The following is a 20,521-nucleotide window of genomic DNA, read 5'->3' on the forward strand; positions in this document are numbered from 1 at the left end:
ATCTAGGGGGAGGGGAAAGTCAGAAAATGGTTTGGGTTCCTTCTCCTGGTTGCAATCAGGAATGTAAATGTATGGATGTCTGTTGGAGGCACAACTGGGCCCCGTTGTAATCCACCCCCGTGGTAAATTGTTTATTGGTATACTTAGTCTAAGATTCTACTAACCCAACAAGTAAAGAATAAGAGAAGGCCATTCAACCCGCTGTGTTTATGCAGCTAGTTCCCAAACTCATCCAATCTAACATCCAACTCTAGTCTGAACATCCCCTCCCTCAGCAGATAGGCCATTCTGAACGTTATTCATTGTTTCAGGAAAGGCATTTCTTTACCTATAATATATTTTACACTTATTAAATTTATGAGTTAACATCAACATTCAGAGAATCATAGAATCCATTCAGTGCAGAAGGAGCCCATTTGGCCCCTTGAGTCTGCACCGGCCCTCGGAAAGAGCACCCTACTTAAGCCCATGCCTCCACCCTATCCCCGTAATCCAGTAACCCTATGGACACTAGGGGGCAATTTATCATGGCTAATCCAGCCAACCTGCACATCTTTGGACTGTGGGAGGAAACCGGAGCATCCGGAGGAAACCCACACAGACACAGGGAGAAAGAGCAAACTTCACACAGACCCAAGGCCGGAATTGAACCCGGGTCCCTGGCACTGTGAGGCAGCAGTGCTAACCACTGTGCTGCCTTTAATTCCCAAACATTTTGCATTCTCCTTAATATTGTCAATTATGAATCTGGGTGGGATCCCACCTTTTAACTAGTGGGCAGGATTCTCCGGTCCCCAGCCCCATGTTTCTTGGTGGTGCACCATTCAGTGTCAACAGGATTCTCTACTTCCGCCGCTTGTCACTGGGATTTCTCATTGAAGTCACCCCATGCCGCTGGGAAACCCGCGGGCTAGGGTGTGCTACAGGCGGGAACAGAGAATCCCAACAGCCGGAGAATCCCGGCCACTTTCTCTTGTGTCAATCTGAAATTCTCTAATTATTGCTCACTTGTTTTATCCTCTCCTACGCAGGCACGTCCCTTTGGAAGTGCAGTGAACAATTGCACACGGTATTCAAATCCCTTCTCTATTCTCTCAGCGTCACCTCTGTAGACTTGTACTCTGCTGTTCTTATATTCTATTCCAACATTCAATTTGATGTCTTCATTGGATTTCCACTTTATCTCGAGCTAAAGTGATGCTCCAAAGTCACCCTGTTCTCATTATGTTCTCCATTGCCTGATTGTGGTGTTGAACCTTTCCTGCAATATCCAGCAGATCTTGATCTGAAAACCCATTCACCTGTCCACTTGGATAACAGATTTGAATCGCTCCACAAAACCTTAACGGAATCCTCTCTCCCCACAGCACCCCCACTTTAGTGTCGTCTGCAAAAAGGAGACATCTCACAACTGGGTCGAGAACACAAGAGACGACCGTTCGGCCCCTCAAGCCTGCTCCACCATTCAATATGATATTGGCTAATCTCACACCTTAACACTGCCTTCCCACACCGTCCCCTCCCCCACGTCCCCCCCCCAACCAGTCTGCCATTAAGGACCACTTGCAAAAATTGCTGAAGTGTCACTGGACTCATAGAACAGCATGAGTCACTGTCCGAAGAGCGAAAACATCACAGCCTGTTCCATGATTAAGCACAAAATCAGTCACATGACTGACTGAAAGCAGGCTCACTGTGTAATGAGAAATACTCCTCCCACTTTACTCAATCTAATAAAGAATGTCTGTGCCCTGCGTGTTTATTTGCCAAAATGGTTTAGTTTCTCGTAGAAGGTACAAAAGCCACAAACTCCTCAGAAAGAACCTATTTATAGTCAGTAAGTAGACAGAAAAAAAAATATCCAGTCAAGCCTGGATAGAAATCGATGTACTGCTGCCAAGAAAGAGAGAAGTATCATCAGTTAAGGTTTAAAAAAAAAGACAGGAGTGAAGTAAACACCTTGACCTAGAAATTCAGTCATGTAGAGCAGTGTTTTTCAAACTTTGTTTTCCCAGGAATCATCTTTATGCTGCTTTGTTCCGGAGTTAAGTTTCTTCTTTGTAGGCTGTTAACCAGAGGGACTGGAGCTTTGCACAGAGCTAACACTAGCACTGCTCTGTCCTGCCCTGAACTCTCCTGAGCAGCTCTCTCCAGCAGATTGTGTTGAGTGGGTGGGTGGAGAAAAAGGGGTGACAAACTTTTCAATCATGTTTATATTGTGTATGTTATCAATTGTCTTTGGAATAAAATATATATATTTTTAAAAAGTGTACATGCTGGGCATGTGACCGATTCTCTGCTGCTGCCTCTGGCCGAAAGACTGCACACTGCCTTATTTCTTATCATTTGAAAGGCATAAGCGGCCATCATTCTCAATTTGAAAGTCAGTAGCGACCGTTGGGCATGTCTCCCGCGATTGGGACCACCGTGGGAACAGCGTAACCTGATCGCTCCGCGACCCTTCCGACACCCGCACTTTGAAAGACCCTGGTGTGGAGCATGATTGCAGAAGCGAGGATGAATTGGTGCTTGCAGCTCATTGTCATGAACCAAGTGGAAGCCAGCGCTATTCATTCGGGTGGGGCAAGGGAGAGCGATCATGGGAAATCAGCTTCACTTAAAGACAGCCCAAATGTTGCCTGGGATGGAGCATTTTAGCTGTGAAGAGAAAAAAAACCAGGCAGCTTTCATCCCAATGGCACAGAGTAATACTTGCTTTCCAGAACAGATTAGGCTCCTGTTAGAACTCCTGCATACTCTGGTTAGATGTCTTCAAAAAGCTGTTCCAGGGCAGCACGGTGGTGCAGTGGGTTGCTGCCTCACGGCACTGAGGTCCCAGGTTCGATTCTGGCTCTGGGTCACTGTCCATGTGGAGTATGCACATTCTGCCCGTGTTTGTGTGGGTTTTGCCCCCACAACACAATGATGTGCCGGGTAGGTGGATTGGCCACGCTAAATTGCCCCTTAATTAGAAAAAAAATAATTGGGTACTCTAAATTTATTTTTAAAAAGCTGTTTCAATTGGTTTATTGCAGTTTCTCCCTTGCCCTCTGACAAGTCTGCACTGCTTTAAATCTTTTTCTAACTATTTTACTATGAGAGCAAAAGACCTTGTGGACTCGGCCAGTGTTAACTGAACCCAAACTTTTTCTCAAAATGTCTGAATGCCTTAGCTCCACCCAGCAATGACATAATCTCCCCATGCTGTAAACCAATTAACTCCTCAGGCTGAAAACACAAAGACCCCCAGCCCCACCCCTAGTCAAACATCAGTGCATTAGCCCAGGCTTTTACTTTGGTCAATCTCACTTCTGGCTCCTAAAAGCTTTCTGGTCTTGCAAAATAAGATCATTTTTAAAAACATGACTACTGCAGTCAAACACACTCGAACCCAGGCTTTTAACTCTTAAATTGCCAAATGTTTATAATCCAATATATCTAAAATCCTGCCCTTGTCACAATCGGCTAGTGGCTTGGAGCATGGAAACCTCCAATAGAGCTTCACGTAGAGCATGGAGACTGTTTTGTCCAACATTGAGCTAATGGGCAGCACCATGAACATGACACTGGGTGTCCACCATGTTGGAGGCTCTGCTGACAGCTCAGGACAAACTCCATGGCAGCACAGAGGAGGCCATCCAAAAGTTGTCCAGCCGGAACAGCAGCAGAAACCTCTTGATAGAAGTCATAAATCAGTTATGGGAAGAGGATGGAAGAATTGGGGATATATATAAGTGGCTGGGGGAGCAGGGAGGCGAGCGGGTGGTGAAGATCAAGGAGAAATGGGAAGCGGAGTTGGGAATGGAGATCAATTGGGGAGTATGGAGTGAGGCACTGTGAAGGGTAAACGGGACCTCCTCTTGTGCAAGGATGAGCCTGATACAGTTTAAGGTGGTGCACAGGATGCATATGACTCGGGCGAGAATGAGTGGGTTCTTTCAGGGGGTAGCAGATGAGTGTGAGAGGTGTGGGTGGGGGCCAGCGAATCATGTGCACATGTTTTGGGGTTGTGAAAAATTGGGAAGATTCTGGGCGGGAGTGTTTGCGGTCTTAGCCAGGATAGTGGAGGAGTGAGGTGGACCCGGACCCTTTGGTGGCGATGATATTTGGGGTTTCAGAGAAGTCGGAGCTCATGGAGAGGAGGAAGACCGATGTCTTGGCCTTCGTCTCTCTGATTGCACGGCGACAAATTTTGCTGGAGTGGCGGTCGGCATCGCCACTGGGGGTAGCAGCACGGTTGGGTGACCTGTATGACTTCCTGCGATTAGAGAAGATAAAGTCTGAGTTAAGGGGCTCAGCAGGGGAATTTGAGAAAAGGTGGGGGATGTATGTGACCGTGTTTGAGGAGCTGTTCGTCGCAGGGGGGTGGGGGGGGGGGTGGGTAATGGGGAATGGGGGCTGAAAAAGGAGAAAAATCTGTACAAACTGTATAGTTGATTGTTGGGAAGAATGTTTCCCGGGGTGTTTATTTGCTGTCACCTACTTTGATACAAGTTTGAATAAAATGCATTTTTTTAAAAAGAAAGAAATCAGTCATGGGAGTGAGTAAATAGGCCAAAACCGCATCTAAGCAGAAACCAGTGCAACCACAGGGTCCTGTTGCCTGTAAGCACTGTGAGTTACCAGATAGGTTTATCATGTTGTGAATCAGGAACTGGGCAAACTAATGTCACAAAGTGGTCCGACAACAAGTGTTACTATTTAACTATTTGGACGGCCATGTTACATGATTCCAGCTCGTGCCTCGATGCCTTCTGAATAGCCCGGTCCGTATTGGCAAGAGGAGCACTTCCCTTCTTAAATGTGCACATACATTAGTTGATCAGGTGTCCACTTTATATCTGCATAACAGATGTCAGTAGATTTCTGTCCCCTTCTGTGTGAAGTGCAGTCTTGATGGACATTTGCTTCAAACTTCTTTCAGTTTGTCACCAATCTTAAGGAAAAGTGAGATCGGGAGTCGTTCAATCCACAAGGAACTATAGAAATTGGCAAAGTAGCAGCCTCTATGATATCCTTAGAAATGTTAATTGGCTGGAAACGTTTGACTGCAGCTAAATTAATTCATTAAATATGGAGGGAGTGCAAAGAGGGGAGGAGTTACAGTTATTTTGGGGTTTTATGCAACTTCCTTTTTGCCCCCACCACCTCAAGACAATGACTTGCTGGGATAGGGTTTCACATGTGCTGGTAAACCCCGATATCTAACCCCTTCCACCAACCCGGTCCAGTCTACATGTGACTCCAGACCCACACAGCGATACGGCTGACTCTTACTGCCCCCTCTGAAATGGTTGAGCAAGCCACTCAGTTCAAGGGAAATTGGGGATGGGCAACAAATGCTGACCCAGCCAGCGACGCCCACACCCCAAGAACAAATAAAAGTAAATTCCCTATATCTCATCTCGGATGGGGTGTCAAGGAACTATTCAACTGTGGAAGCCATGTGTACATTTTGGCGAGCAGGAGTGAGGGCATGGAGAAAGTGTCACTGTTCAGCAACCTTTGTGTGTTCCCCCCCCCTGCCCGCTCCCCCCCCCCCCCCCCGCCCGCTCCCCCCACCCCCCATTTCCCTCCCCTCCCCCCCCCCGCTCCCCCCGCCCCCCTTTCCCTCCCCCCCCCCCGCTCCCCCCACCCCCCTTTCCCCCCCCCCCTCCCCCCCCCCCCCCCCCTTGTTCAGGGACACCAAAATCAATTGTGGTGGTGCCCATAGTACAGCAAACAGTTTCATGTCTAGTTCAGCCATCTTTGCGTCATCTCCAACCTTATGGTTGTCCTGCCTATGCCAGTCAGTCAGATTGGAGTCATAGAACAAGTCCAAGTGATCTGAATTCAAACTCAGCACGTCTTGGATCAACTTATACACTCAGAATTTGTATTAAAGAAGAGCCTTCTCGAGTCTGGGTTGCGCCAGTGACAGTTCATGTTGATATAACTTGCTAGCATACTTAGAATAGGATCTCCCCATTCACAGCATTTACCACATCTTTCCATTCTGCTTTTCAGCATAGAAGCCATTGAACAGAGAGCACTCCACATGAGTGGCAATTCAAAAAGGTAGGAGACCAAAATTCAACAAATCTTTGACCCAAATAATGAGTATTAGTCATAACCATTGATCCTGAAAATACACAACACCATGTTGGTGAAAAAGACAGAATTGTGAAATTTTAAAAAATGAGCACATGCAAACATGATCACGATTGTCTGAGTGTGTGAACGCTTATGAATATAAATCGAAATTCATTAAGACCATTAATATTTGCTGAGGTTGAATCGAGATGTCGATATTTTTAGATTGTGAACAACTTGTATTTATATAGTGCCTTGAACATAGAAAAATATCGCAAGGGCTTCACAAATGCATCATCAATAAAAGTTTGACACCAAGATATTGGGGCAGGTAACCTCAAGCTTGGTCTGAAAGGGAAGTTTTAAGGAGCGTCTTAAAAGGAGACGAGAGAGTTGGAGAAGTTTAGAAAGGGAATTCCAAAGCCTTGGGCTTAGGTTTGTAGTGGATGTTCCCCTGGGGTCGGTATTGGGAGCCTTGCTTTTCCTGATATACATTAATGATCGAGATCTTGGTGTGCATGGGGACAATTTCAAAGTTTGCAGATGACATGAAACTTGGAAGTATTGTAAACTGTAAAGAGGACAGTGTAGAACTTCAAAAGGACGTGGACACATTGGTGGAATGGGCAGATAAGTGGCAGATGAAGTTCAATGTGGAAAAGTGTGAGGTGATGTATTTTGGTAGGAAGAACGTGGAGTGACAATATAAAATAAGGGGTACAATTCAGGGGGTGCAGGAGCAGAGGGACCTGGGTTTATCTGTAGATAGATCATTGATAGGAGGCAGGATATGTGGCGAGAGCAGTTAATAAAGCATATAGTATCCTGGCCTTTATTAATATGGGAATAGGGGACACCACGGTGTCGCAATGGTTAGCACTGCTGCCCCACAGCGCCGAATCCCAGGTTCAATCCCAAATCTGGGTCACCGTCCGTGTGGAGTTTGCACATTCTCCCCGTGTCTGTGTGGATTTCGCCCCCACAACTCAAAGATGTGCAGGGTAGGTGGATTGGCCACGCTAAATTGCCCCTTAATTGGAAAAAATGAATTGGGTACTCTAAATTTATAAAAAATAAAAAGTAAAAGTAATCGGGGCATAGAGTACCAGAGCAAGGAGGTTCTGCTGAACTTATACAAGACACTAATTAGACCTCAGCTGGAGTAGTGTGTGCAGTACAGGGTGCCACATGAGAAGGAAGGTGTGAATGCATTGGAGAGAGTGCAGAAAAGGTTTACAAAAATGGTTCCAGGGATGAGAAACTCCAGTTACGAGGATAGATCGGGCAGCACGGTGGCACAGTGGGTGAGCACTGCTGCCTCACGCCGCCGAGGACCTGGGTTTGATCCCGGCTCTGGGTCACTGTCCGTGTGGAGTTTGCACATTATCCCCGTGTTGGCGTGGGTCTCACCCCCACAACCCAAAGATGTGCAGGGTTAGGTGGATTGGCCATGCTAAATTGCCTCTTAATTGGAAAAAAAAATTGGATTTTTTTTTAATTTTTAAAGTTACGAGGATAGATTGGAGAAGTTGGGACTGTTCTCCTGGGAGAAAAGGCGGCTAAAAAGAGATTTTATAAAGATATTCAAAATCATGAAGGAGCTGGACAGAGTAGACAGGGAGAAACTGTTCCCATTGTAAAAGGATCAAGAACGAGATGGTACAGATTTAAAGTGATTTGTAAAAATAGAAAATGTGATGTGAGACAAACTTTTTTCACACAGCGAGTGGTTTGGGTCTGGAATGCACGAGCTGGGAGTGTGGTGGAGGCAGGTTCAATCGAGGCATTAGATGATTATTTGAAAAGAAACAATGTTCAAGGGGAAAAGGCAAAGGAAATGGCACTAAACCATGATGCTCATTTGGAGAGCTAGTGCAGACATGGATGGGCCAAAAGGCCTCCTTCTGCACCAGAACAATTCTGTGATTCTGTGAAAGGCAACTGAAGGCATGGCCACAACAGTGGAGTGATTAACATCGGAAATGCAGGGCAACACGATGGCACAGTGGTTAGCATTGCTGCCTACGGCGCTGAGGACCCGGGTTCGAATCCTGGCCCTGGGTCACTGTCCGTGTGGAGTTTGCACGTTCTCCCCGTGTCTGCGTGGGTTTCACCCCCACAACCCAAAGACGTGCAGGGTAGGTGGATTGGCCATGCTAAATTGCCCCTTAATTGGAAAAAATAATTGGCTACCCTAAATTTTTTTTAAAACATCGGAAATGCTCAAGAGGTCGGAATTAGTGAAGTGTAGTTATCTCGGAGGGTTGTAGGGCCGGAGGAGATTAGAGATAGGGGGAGAGACAAAGCTATGGAGGGATTTGAAAACAAGGGTGAGAATTTTAAAATTGAGGTGTTCTCTGACAAAGACAATGTAGGTCGGCGAGCACAGGGGTGATGGGTAAACCGAACACGGCGCGAGTAAAAATGCTTGAGTCAATCTCCTTTTACAGCAGAAAGCCTTTTGTCCCTACCCTCAGGAAGGTGAGGTTTCGGTTGGCATTGATGTTGGTGATCTCCAAGTTGCCCATCACAATCTCGCAGTTCACGTACATCTTCTGAAGTTGCTGGTACTGCTGCTCCTGGCCAAATAGTGAACTCAGCCTGTTTTCTGTGCCAGCACACACTGCAAAAACACAAACAGATACCCTCAGTAAACACGAGCTTGCATTCAGCAGTTCATTTACAGTGTCTTGCCGCCTTTATTTTTATCGGCGTGGCAGCATCACCTATTAGGTAGACATGGTGCATTGGGCAAGTATGGGCATCAGCTCCTCCGTCATCCATTTGTCCCATTCGCAGCTCTGCCCCTCTGCGGTAGTTACTCATTTCAGTTCACAGAGCAGAAGTATAGGATTAACCCAAGCCATAGGGTGAGCAACCAGAATGTATTGCAGAGAGTGAACAGCAACTCCTGATTCTCTAACCCATTACAACAACCATTTACATTTGTAGAGCACTTCTTGATGTGTTGGGCAGGCTGGGTCTATGTGGACTGCACTTGATGCAGTGTAGCAAGAGACAGACTTCCAACACTTGATGAGATGCAACACGGTTTTATTTAACATCTAAACTATTATACATGTTCAACTGTGGGTTGACACTATGCTCACTTGACTGGAGACCTGGTACTAGCCTAACCAGACTTACTAGCTACCACATGGTGTTTGCACTGGCTAGCTCGTGGACTCTGACTGTCTCAGTAGCTGGGTCCCGAGAGAGCGGGGAAACTGGTGCCCTCAGGCTTTACAGTGTTGGTGTCCTGTCTGGTGATTGGCTGCTGTGTTCTGTGTGCTCACTGGTCATCCTGTGTGTCAATCACTGCCTGTCTGCACTCCATCATAGACATAGATGTATATTATGACACTTATAGTGCAGTAAAATGTCCCTGGGTACTTCAGAGGAGTGATACAAAGAACAAAGAGAACAAAGAACAAAGATCATCAAACATAATTTGACACTCAACCACGTAAGGAGATGTGAGGGCAGATGACCAAATGTTTGAAGGAGCGAAACCTGAAGGGGTTTATGGTGGAAATTCCAGAGCTTAGGGCCCCAGCAGCTGAAGGCACGGCTGCCATTGGTGGAGAGCTGGAAATCGGGGATGTGCAGGAGGCCCGAATTGGAAGAATGCAGAGGTCTTGGCGGTTGTGGGGTTGGAGGAGGTTACGGAGCTAGGGAAGGGCGAGACCAGGGAGAGATTTGAAAACAAGGATGGAGGACTTCAAAATCAGGGGCATGGCGATGTTGTGGTAATGTCACTGGACTAATAATCTAGAAGCCCAGGCTAAAGCACTGGGGACCTAGGCTTCAATTAATAAATCTGGAATAAAAAGCTTACCTCAGCACTAGTTACCATGACAACGAGCATTGATTGTTGTAAAAACCCATCTGGTTCACTAATGTCCCTTCAGAGAAGAAAATCTGCCGTCTTTACCTGATCTGGCCTACCTGTGACTCCAGATCCAGTGATGTGGTTGACACTTAACTGCCTCTTTGAAATGGTCGAGCAAACCACTCAGTTCAAAGGCAATTTAGGAATAGACAACAAATGCTGGCCCAGCCAGTCAGCGATGCCCACATTCCATAAAAGAATACATTAAAATGAAATTGAGGTGGTATTTGTGAACAAAGAGCCAATGAAGGCCAGGGTGCACTTTATTACAAATATAATATTGAACCTTTAGCATCACACCCAAAAAAAGGATAGCTTACAATTACCCCTTAACATGACTAATCAATTTCCCATTAAACAACATGACTAATCAATTTCCCATAAACAAACAACAAGAAAAGAACCATACAGCTCACAATCTATTGTTAAAATTAGCCGGACATAGAGTGATTCTTGCTTTATAAAACAGATTTGGCTCCTGTTGAAACCCTTTCAGACTCTGGCTGAATATCTTCAAATATCTGCTTCAATTGGCTTGTTTCAGCCTCTTGCTTTCAGACAAGATGGCTCTGCTTTAAAATATTATTATATTAAAATATAATATATAATATATAAAATATAATATTTAAAATATTATTGGATGGAAAATTTTCAGACTGTAGACCAGTTACCAGCGGTGTACCACAAGGATCAGTGCTGGGTCCTCTGCTATTTGTGATTTTTATCAATGACTTGGAGGAGGGGGCTGAAGGGTGGGTCAGTAAATTTGCTGATGACACCAAGATTGGTGGAGTAGTGGATGAGGTGGAGGGCTGTTGGAGGCTGCAAAGAGACATTGATGGGATGCAGAGCTGAGCTGAAAAATGGCAGATGGAGTTTAACCCTGATAAGTGCAAGGTGATTTATTTTGGTAGAAAAAATTTGAATGCGGATGACAGGGTCAACGGCAGGGTTCTGAGGAATGTGGAGGAACAGAGAGATCTTGGGGTTCATGTCCACAGATCTCTGAAGGTTGCCACTCAAGTGGATAGAGCCGTGAAGAAGGCCTATAGTGTGTTAGCGTTTATTAACAGGGGGCTTGAGTTTAAGTGCCGCGGGGTTATGCTGCAACTATACATGACCCTGGTGAGACCACATTTGGATTATTGTGTGCAGTTTTGGTCACCTCATTATAGGAAGGATGTGGAAGCATTGGAAAGGGTGCAAAGGAGATTTACCAGGATGCTGCCTGGTTTGCAGGATAGGTCTTATGAGGAAAGGTGAGGGAGCTAGGGCTTTTCTCTTTGGAGCGGAGGAGATTGAGAGGCGACTTAATAGAGGTTTATAAGATGATGAGGGGGATAGATAGAGTGGACGTTCAGAGACTATTTCCTCGGGTGGATGTAGCTGTTACAAGGGGGCATAACAATAAGATTCAGGGTGGGAGATATAGGAGGGATGTCCGAGTCAGGTTCTTTACTCAGAGTGGTTAGGGTGTGGAATGGACTGCCTGCTGTGATAGTGGAGTCGGACACTTTAGGAACTTTCAAGCAGTTATTGGATAGGTACATGGAGCACACCAGAATGACAGGGAGTGGGATAGCTTGATCTTGGTTTCGGACAATGCTCGGCACAACATCGAGGGCCAAAGGGCCTGTTCTGTGCTGTACTGTTCTATGTTCTATGACTCTTCTTTTTTAAACTATCCTACTGGGAAAGAATTGTGGACTCAGAGTCAGGCAGATCAGAACTCAGCTCCTCTCTCTCTCTCAAAGCTTCTCCGAAACACACTGCCTCTCTGCTTTCCTAGGCTCCACCCAGCAATGACCTCATCTCTCCAAGCTGAAAAACAAATGATCTCTGCAGGCTGCAAAAGAGCATCAACTCTCCAGGGACCTCCCCCACCCCCAGTCAATCCACATGCCTCTGGTTAATTTCACCTGCTGTTTTCTTGAAGCAAAACACTATCCTTTTGAAAACCATGACCACTGTAGTCAAACACACTACACCCCCACGCCTTTAATTTTTTTGTCCCCACATTTAGGAGCCAATATTCCTAAAATCCACCAAGTGTCACATACAGGTCTTGGAGAAGGTCCAGTAAGGATTCAGCAGTTCACGTAGCAACAGGATGAAGCCCTTGAGCCTATTCCACCCTTCAATCATATGATGGCTGATCTGTGATCTAACTCCATGAACCAGCCTATGACCATACTTACCTTTGGTAACCAAAAATCTATTAATCTCCGATTTAATCTAGAAATTGATCAAGCATGAACAGCCATTATATTATTGTGGATGCGTGTACCAAACTCCGAGCACCCTTGTGTGTGTAGCAGTATTTCTGAACTTCACTCTTGAAAGGTCTGGCTCTAATGTTTAGGCTATGGTCTCCTGTCCTGTACTCCCCAGTTGGTAGAAAGTATGGGCGGCACGGTGGCACAGTTGCTTCACAGCGCCAGGGTCCCAGGTTCGATTCCCGTTTGGGTCACTGTCTGTGCGGAGTCAGCACGTTCTCCCTGTATCTGCGTGGGTTTCCTCCGGTGCCCCGGTTTCCTCCCACAGTCCAAAGATGTGCAGGTTAGGTGGATTGGCCATGATAAATTGCCCCAAAAAGGTTAGGTGGGGTTACTGAGTTATGGGGATAGATAGGGTGGTATATGTGGGCTTAGGTAGGGTGCCCTTTCCAGACTTGCAGACTTGATGGGCCGAATGGCCTCCTTCTGCACTGTAAATTCTATGAAATCTATATCTTCTTTTTAAATTTAGCCAATTATTTTTCATTTCCAATTAGTGGCAATTTAGCGTGGCCAATCCACCTACCCTGCACATCTTTGGGTTGTGGGGGTGAGACCCACGCAGACACGGGGAGAAGGTGCAAACTCCACACGGACAGTGATCCAGAGCCAGGATCGAACCTGGGACATCAGCGCCGCAGTCCCAGTGCTAACCACTGCGCCACACGCCGCCCCCATTGAATCTATATCTAACTTAGCAATTCCCCTTAATATCTTGAAAGGTTCCAATTAAATAATCCCTGAACCCTCTAAATCCTGGGAAGGTTTAGTTTGGGCAATCTCCCCGGATCAGCCATGATTGAATGGAGGAGCAGACTCGATGGACCGAGTGGCCTAATTCTGCTCCTGTGTCTGATGTTCTTATGGATAATTTAACCACTGCATGTTGGACTCCCTCCAAAACCAACATCTCCTCCCCAATGTGAAAAAGAAAAGTCACAATAGGAAATTGGGTAAATTTGGGTGATATTTCTTGAAGCTAAACAGTAATCGAAGTGTTTACTATAATAAAGGGAACACATCAGTGTCAATACAGGGAATGATTGTTCCTTAAGTAAGGGAATCCAAAATAAGGGCAAATAATCTTAGAGTTCAAGCTGAACTGGTTAAAAATGAATGCACAAAAAACCTATTCACACAAAGAGCTTGAGAGTGCAGAATGCACTGGCCTGGAAAACCTTAAATGCCAAGTTAATTGAGGTGTTTCAAAGTTAAGACATTTACTTGGGATGGAAGGATACGAGATATGGAGAAAGGGCAGGAAATTGTGATCAAAAAGATAAAGAGCTGGCAAATGGCAAATAAAATGACAGAACGGGCTCAATATCTGTCGGTCCTGTCTGTAAAAGATGATCAGATACGTGGGTGGTTAATACCACAACCTCCCAAACAAGACACAGCATGAAAGCCTTGCAAATCAATTGTGGAATTGTGATTTCAAAATTTGGCTCGTCATTTCACCTGCTCATCTCAGATCAATTGTGAAATTACATACGGTAAATGCTGCTGGTTTGACTTACAGGTAGAACAGAGAAAGTAGATATGCATGGCGTGAGTGCTTCTGCCTGTGTTACCTGTAAGCGCAATCAAAAGAAAGTGGTGCCAATTCCCAGATTTGGCCATCTTACTGCTGTACCGCCCAGCAACTCTTGCACAGAACCATCAAGCCCATCAAGATACCCGGATGTTTTGCCATTGCCGGGATGCTCCAGGTCCACAGGGTACTGGATGGTACGTATGTCACCTTGTGCGCACCGGGGCATCAGGGAGTGCCCTTCTTTAACAGGAAGGGATTCCACTCCCTGAATGTTCAACTCGTGTGCAACCACCACCTCCGGATCATGCGTGTGTGTGCACACTTCCCAGGGAGCATGCATGACAGCTACATCCTGGGATACTCGGAGAACCCGGTGTCTTCAAGGACCAGGCCAGGTTGATGGGTTGGCCCTTGGGGAATAATAGTACCTGCTGAGGTCCTGGCTGATGAAGTCAGTGCGGAGACTGGAGACCGATGCGGAGACCCGATATAACGAGGTCCATGTTACCATCCGTGCTCTCATTGAGCGGAGCCTCTTCCAAACTCTCGTTTCCTCAAGGCCCTCCCATAAGTCTCAAGTGACCGTTCAGCCCTTGAGCTTCAGCACTGACCATCAACCTGCTTTTCAAGATGCCAACCCAAATTCCGTCCTCACCCACAAGCCACACAGCAGGAGCACTGACTAGACAATGAGCTGAAGCAAGCCCAGGGACACAGCAGCGATACTTCTCCCATCACTACCCTAGTGGAGATCAGCTAGACTAGGGATCAAGGCTGGCAATGTCCGGGTCTACATCATGTAGTATCATTTACCCAGTGAGCTATCAGGGAACTTGTCTACGGCACTATTCACCCTGTATTGGCATCCAGCACAGAGAGGACATCAATTCCACTTGCTAAAATGGCAGTTGGCAGGAGGCAGAACTACCAGATCTATCTCATGCAATTCTCTAGAAGACCTGGGAACTATTAAATTATCACAATGCTTGCTCACAGTGCACTTTGCACAGTTCTGGTCCCCACAAGAAGGTTATAGTGGCTCAGGCAAGGCACAAAAAAAGATTTATTAGAATGATAGCAGAACTGAGAGATTGTGCCGATCAGAAGGATTGAACAGGCTGGGGCTCTTTTCTCTAGAAAAGAGGAGGTTGCAGAATAGCCATGAATAGAAAAAGTACACACGCAAACCAACCATCCCCCCCCCCCCCCGAGACACACAGACAGAGACAGACACACAGACAGACAATGGCCTCTCTTCATTCGTAAGTGCAGACAATGGGTGCATTGACATCGCACCTTTCGTGTCCTCAGGACACCCCAAAATGATTCACAACCAATTCAGTACTTTTGAAGTGTTGGCACACAGCAATCTGATAAATGACCCAAAAAAATCTTGTTTTTTATTAAGTGATGTTGGTTGAGGGATAAATATTGGCCTGGACGCGGAGGAGAACATTCCTGCCTTTCTAAAAAATCTTTTATACCCACCCAAAAGGACAGGTGGGGCCGCAAGTTTCACATCTCATTTGAAAATCAGCACCTACAACAGTGCAGCACTCGCTCAATGCTGCACTGGTCAGTCAGCCTTCTGTGCTCAAGTCTCTGGACTGGGACCTAAACCCACAACCTTCCAACTCAGAGGTGTGAGTGTGACTCACTCAGCCGTAGCTCACTACCATGCAAGCTATTCAACCATGGAGGGATCACTGTTTAAAAAAGGAGATAGGCCGAAAGCGGGTAATTATAGGCCAGTTAGCTTAACTTCGGTAGGAGGGAAGATGCTGGAATCTATCATCAAGGATGAAATAGCGAGGCATCTGGATGGAAATTGTCCCATTGGGCAGACGCAGCATGGGTTCATAAAGGGCAGGTCGTGCCTAACTAACTTAGTGGAATTTTTTGAGGACATTACCAGTGCAGTAGATAACAGGGAGCCAATGGATGTGGTATATCTGGATTTCCAGAAAGCCTTTGACAAGGTGCCACACAAAAGGTTGCTGCATAAGATAAAGATTCATGGCATTAAGGGTAAAGTAGTAGCATAGATAGAGAATTGGTTAATTAATAGAAAGCAAAGAGTGGGGATTAATGGGTGTTTCTCTGGTTGGCAATCAGTAGCTACTGGTGTCCCTCAGGGATCAGTGTTGGGCCCACAATTGTTCACAATTTACACAGATGATTTGGAGTTGGGGACCAAGTGCAATGTGTCCAAGTTTGCAGACGACACTATGATCAGTGGTAAAGCAAAAAGTGCAGAGGATACCGGAAGACTGCAGAGGGATTTGGATAGGTTAAGTGAATGAGCTAGGGTCTGGCAGATGGAATACAATGTTGACAAATGTGAGGTTATCCATTTTGGTAGGAATAACAGCAAAAGGGATTATTATTTAAATGATAAAATATTAAAACATGCTGCTGTGCAGAGAGACCTGGGTGTGCTAGTGCATGAGTTGCAAAAAGTTGGTTTACAGGGGCAACAGGTGATTAAGAAGGCGAATGGAATTTTGTCCTTCATTGATAGAGGGATGGAGTTTAAGACTAGGGAGTGCTGCAATTCTGTAAGGTGTTAGTGAGGCCACACCTGGAGTATTGTGTTCAGTTTTGGTCTCCTTACTTGAGAAAGGATGTACTGGCGCTGGAGGGTGTGCAGAGGAGATTCACTAGGTTAATCCCAGAGCTGAACGGGTTGGATTATGAGGTGAGGTTGAGTAGACTGGGACTGTACTCATTGGAATTTAGAAGGATGAGGGGGGATCTTATAGAACATATAAAATTATGAAGGGAATAGATAGGATAGATGCGGGCAGGTTATTTCCACTGGTGGATGACAGCAGAACTAGGGGGCATAGGCTCAAAATAAGGGGAAGTAGATTTAGGACTGCGTTTAGGAGGAACTTATGAAATCGATGGAATTCCTTGCCCGGTGAAGGAGTTGAGGCTCCTTCATTAAATGTTTTTAAGATAGAGATAGATAGTTTTTTGAAGAATAAAGGGATTAAGGGTTGTGGTGTTCAGGCGGGAAAGTGGAGCTGAGTCCACAAAAGATCAGCCATGATCTCATTGAATGGCGGAGCAGGCTCGAGGGGCCAGATGGCCTACTCCTGCTCCTAGTTCTATGTTCTTATGTTCTTAAAGCCAATTCTGCCCTTTTGAGTGCAGCTTTTAACTGTGATTACTGGATGATAGCCAAACAGCAGCCCGCATGCCTGACTATTCCCCCTCACACTACTGTGGCCCCAGGCGAGAGCAGCATAGAAGATCCAATCCCGGTTTGGTGGGGGGGGGGGTCCGCACTGATGTACTTCCACCCACTGAACCACAGAGGCAGTGACCCAATTATTGTAAAATGTAACTCAACCACGTTGAAAGCATCATCACTGAGCAGGAAACAACGCAATTAAAAAATCTGTCAGATACCCAATGAACCACAGTGCAAATCTCTGTGAAAATCATAAAACGAGCATAGACCTGTCTCTTTGCGCGGTTAATCTCATTACCACCAAAACAAAAGTCCATAAAACTTGGTGTTCAGCAGACGTGTGCATGTACCTTGTAAGGGTGTGCCCTGCTGTTTTACTTGTCAGGTAATAGTGTATTTCTAAAAGAGAAATACAGCAAATTGCTGCAACATTTCTGAAAGCATTCAATTCCAGCCCAATAAAATTGTCTGCCTCGTGTTTCGTGGGATTCGGGGACAGTTTCCTTGGGGAACATTGGCAGCAATGAGATGTCACTGGACCAGATGGGACACTCCCTAAAATCCTCAAGGGATCCAGGAGGAAATAGGTGAGGCTTTGGGTAAGGTTTTTCCAACCTCAATAAAGCCTGGAGCAGTATCAGGCAACTGGAGGCTAGCAGAATTATCCTGATCTCCAAAGCGATTGCAAACAACATTGGGTGGCTTGAGGAGCTGTCATACAAGGAGAAGATTGTGTCAATTGACACTTTTTATTGGGGAGAGGGGCAGTATTTTGGGGAGAGCAAGAGCGGCAAGTGTTCGATTTTGAAAAGCCAGTTGGCGGAGGATGTTACCTGAGCCAATCTTCACTCGGGCTGACATTTATTTACAGAATGGGACTTTACAAGTGCACTCCCCCTAACTCAACAACAGAGTTTTCAGTAAATGTATCTTTCTACTCACTCAAGTGAAATCCAAATTATTGCCCTCCAACTGCATATAATTAAACACAATGGATTGACAATTAACTGTCGGGAGTGTGGTGATATGCATCACTGTAAATACACAAGGGGTTAATGTAAATACACGTAGACTAGCTGGACACTCGAGGGAGCACCAGAGACATGACACACAGACATTCGACCAATAGGCCAGTAAGATAGGACACGACCAATGGGCATTCACGATACACACAAAGGTGACACTACCACAGGGGGGCATTACACCAACCCATATAAAAGGACACAGCACACATGATCTTCCTCTTTCCAGTGGAGACACTCAGTGAGTACACAGGGTTGATTTGGAACACATCACACCCACCACGTGCATTGTAGCAGACTGGTTAGATAGTCTGAGTAGCTATAGCAGGATTAACAGGAGAGTCAAATTGTTAACAGTTTAATAAATGTGTTAAAGCTATCTCCAAATCTGAACCTTCCTTTGTCAGAGTGCACATCAAGGAAGCAGCTTATGCTATGTCAAGAGCATAACAAAACAGGGAGGACGTGATTCAAGCCTTCCAAAGCCCTGTGACGTCAATGATACAGATGTACAGGGGTTAACTGATTTGGGCTGAGAGTCTAAAACCAAAATCAATTTTCATTATCACTTGGACTTGGATCAGTGATTGGTACGGCTCAGAGTTCAGATGATAGACAGATAATAGAAGATAACATAGCAGAGCGACTGTGTACTCCTGATTTAGTAGGTTCAGCCCTTGCTATCACTCCTCTACAATAAAAATGGGCGGCACACGGCACAGTGGTTAGCACAGGGACTACGGCACTGAGGACCCGGGTTAGAATCCCGGCCCTGGGTCACCATCCATGTGGAGTTTGCACATTCTCCCCGTGTCTGCGTGGGTTTCGCCCCCACAACCCAAAGATGTGCAGGGTAGGTGGATTGGACACGCAAATTGCCCCTTAATTGGGAAAAAAATAATTGGGTACTCTAAATTTATTTTTTTAAAGTTTCACAAAACAAAAATGTCGAACATTGTGCTATTGGAGAAAGGTTATTAAACTTCCTGCGCTTGACTATTGTGAAGGTGGTCAGTGCCAAGAGATGTAAAAGTATGGGGGTTAAATGAGAGGATGTAGCTTGTGGGCATGTTCAATTTTAAATGCTCTGCAACCTCAGGCTGGATTTCCAAAAGGAGATCCTGGAATTTGATATCCCAGGGCCTGACCAGGGTTCAAATCCATCATCAGGAGACTTTCATCCTCTGTTGGTATTAGGTAGGGTTGATGGAACTCACGTTCTCTCAGGGAAGGTGGAGGAACCAGCAAACCCCGTGCTGCACCTTCACTAGCTGTTGGCACCGTTGGCACTGGCAGTCCCTGTGAATGAATCACACAGATCCCAGACTGTTCCACCTACACAATTACCACAAACCAAGGTCTGGTGCAACTGGAAGTGGCCACTGATAAAAGGGACTGAGCTAGTCCAAATTGATATAACACAGTAAAATGTAGCCAGCATCAATACATGTTAAGGTGAATCTTGGGATGGTTCCCCTCACTGTGGTGACAGTGAAGTTGTGGTGGACCCATGTTATCACCTCACCCCCCCCCCCCCCCCCCACCCCCACTATTTTATTTCCAACTTTTACCCCCTCCAATCCTGAAGGTGATTTCTCATGCAGCATAATAATTCAAGGACATACTGAAGGTTCACTTGAAGAAATGCAACTTTGTCATCATTTCTTGCCAAACCCTGACCACTGAGACAGAACTCGGGGTAGAAGCGAGGTAATTTGAACCACAATGCTGTGCCTGTGGTGAGGCATGTCGTGAGAGGTGCAAGGATCAATATTAGAAACCACCCCCCCCCCCTCGAAACGTGGCACTGTGAGTCTTGTGCGTAGACAATGTCGGTCATATGTCAGCCTGCAGAGTTGTCAATGCACCCATCTACTTACCCATTTATGCTCCCTTCATTGTTGGCACCCGTTATCTTGACATACAAAGGAAAGACTACTAAATCTAGTACTCTTACACCAGCAGTAAAACCCACAACACTCTGGATAGGGGAACCAGATTTTAAGATTACAACAGACACCTGTCTCCTCTCATCTGAATGCAGTGTAACAGCAGCTATGGAGAATCTCAAAAGGTAAGTAACACTTCTGAACAAGGATTGCTGAATGTTCTCAGTGGAGGGAAAGACAGGATGAAGTGTCAACATTCAGGTCTTTAAAAAAAAGTGCAGATAAATGTAATTGTGAACAGATAAAAGGAAACCTCCCCCCAACCCCCCCCCCCCCCCCCCCCCCCCCCAACCAAAGTGGCAAATATCTAGAATAGACACCTCCTAGAAATACTTAGCGCTGCGTTGATCAGCTCCTTTTAAAGAAACATATACTGAATAGGGTTAACTTTAGTCATTGGTTGGGCAGCACGGTGGCGCAGTGGTTAGCACTGCTGCCTCACGGTGCCGAGGTCCCAGGTTCGATCCCGGCTCTTGGTCACTGCCCGTGTGGTGTTTGCACATTCTCCCCATGTCTGCGTGTGCTTCACCCCCACAACCCAAAGATGTGCAGGGTAGGTGGATTGGCTACGCTA

General features: G+C 45.9%; 1 protein-coding gene across 2 annotated transcripts in view; it reads right to left on the reverse strand.

The window, feature by feature from the left end:
- Positions 1 to 20,521, reverse strand: part of LOC119958182 (receptor tyrosine-protein kinase erbB-4-like) — a 182,972-nt gene that overhangs the window by 88,772 nt on the left and 73,679 nt on the right. For both annotated transcript variants that reach the window (XM_038786532.1, XM_038786533.1), the window contains exon 2: positions 8,544 to 8,695. In XM_038786532.1, coding sequence (XP_038642460.1) covers positions 8,544 to 8,695 — 152 coding nt within the window. The remainder of the gene's footprint in view (positions 1 to 8,543; positions 8,696 to 20,521) is intronic.

Source organism: Scyliorhinus canicula, chromosome 28, assembly GCF_902713615.1.
Source record: "Scyliorhinus canicula chromosome 28, sScyCan1.1, whole genome shotgun sequence".
Taxonomy (NCBI): Eukaryota; Metazoa; Chordata; class Chondrichthyes; order Carcharhiniformes; family Scyliorhinidae; genus Scyliorhinus; species Scyliorhinus canicula.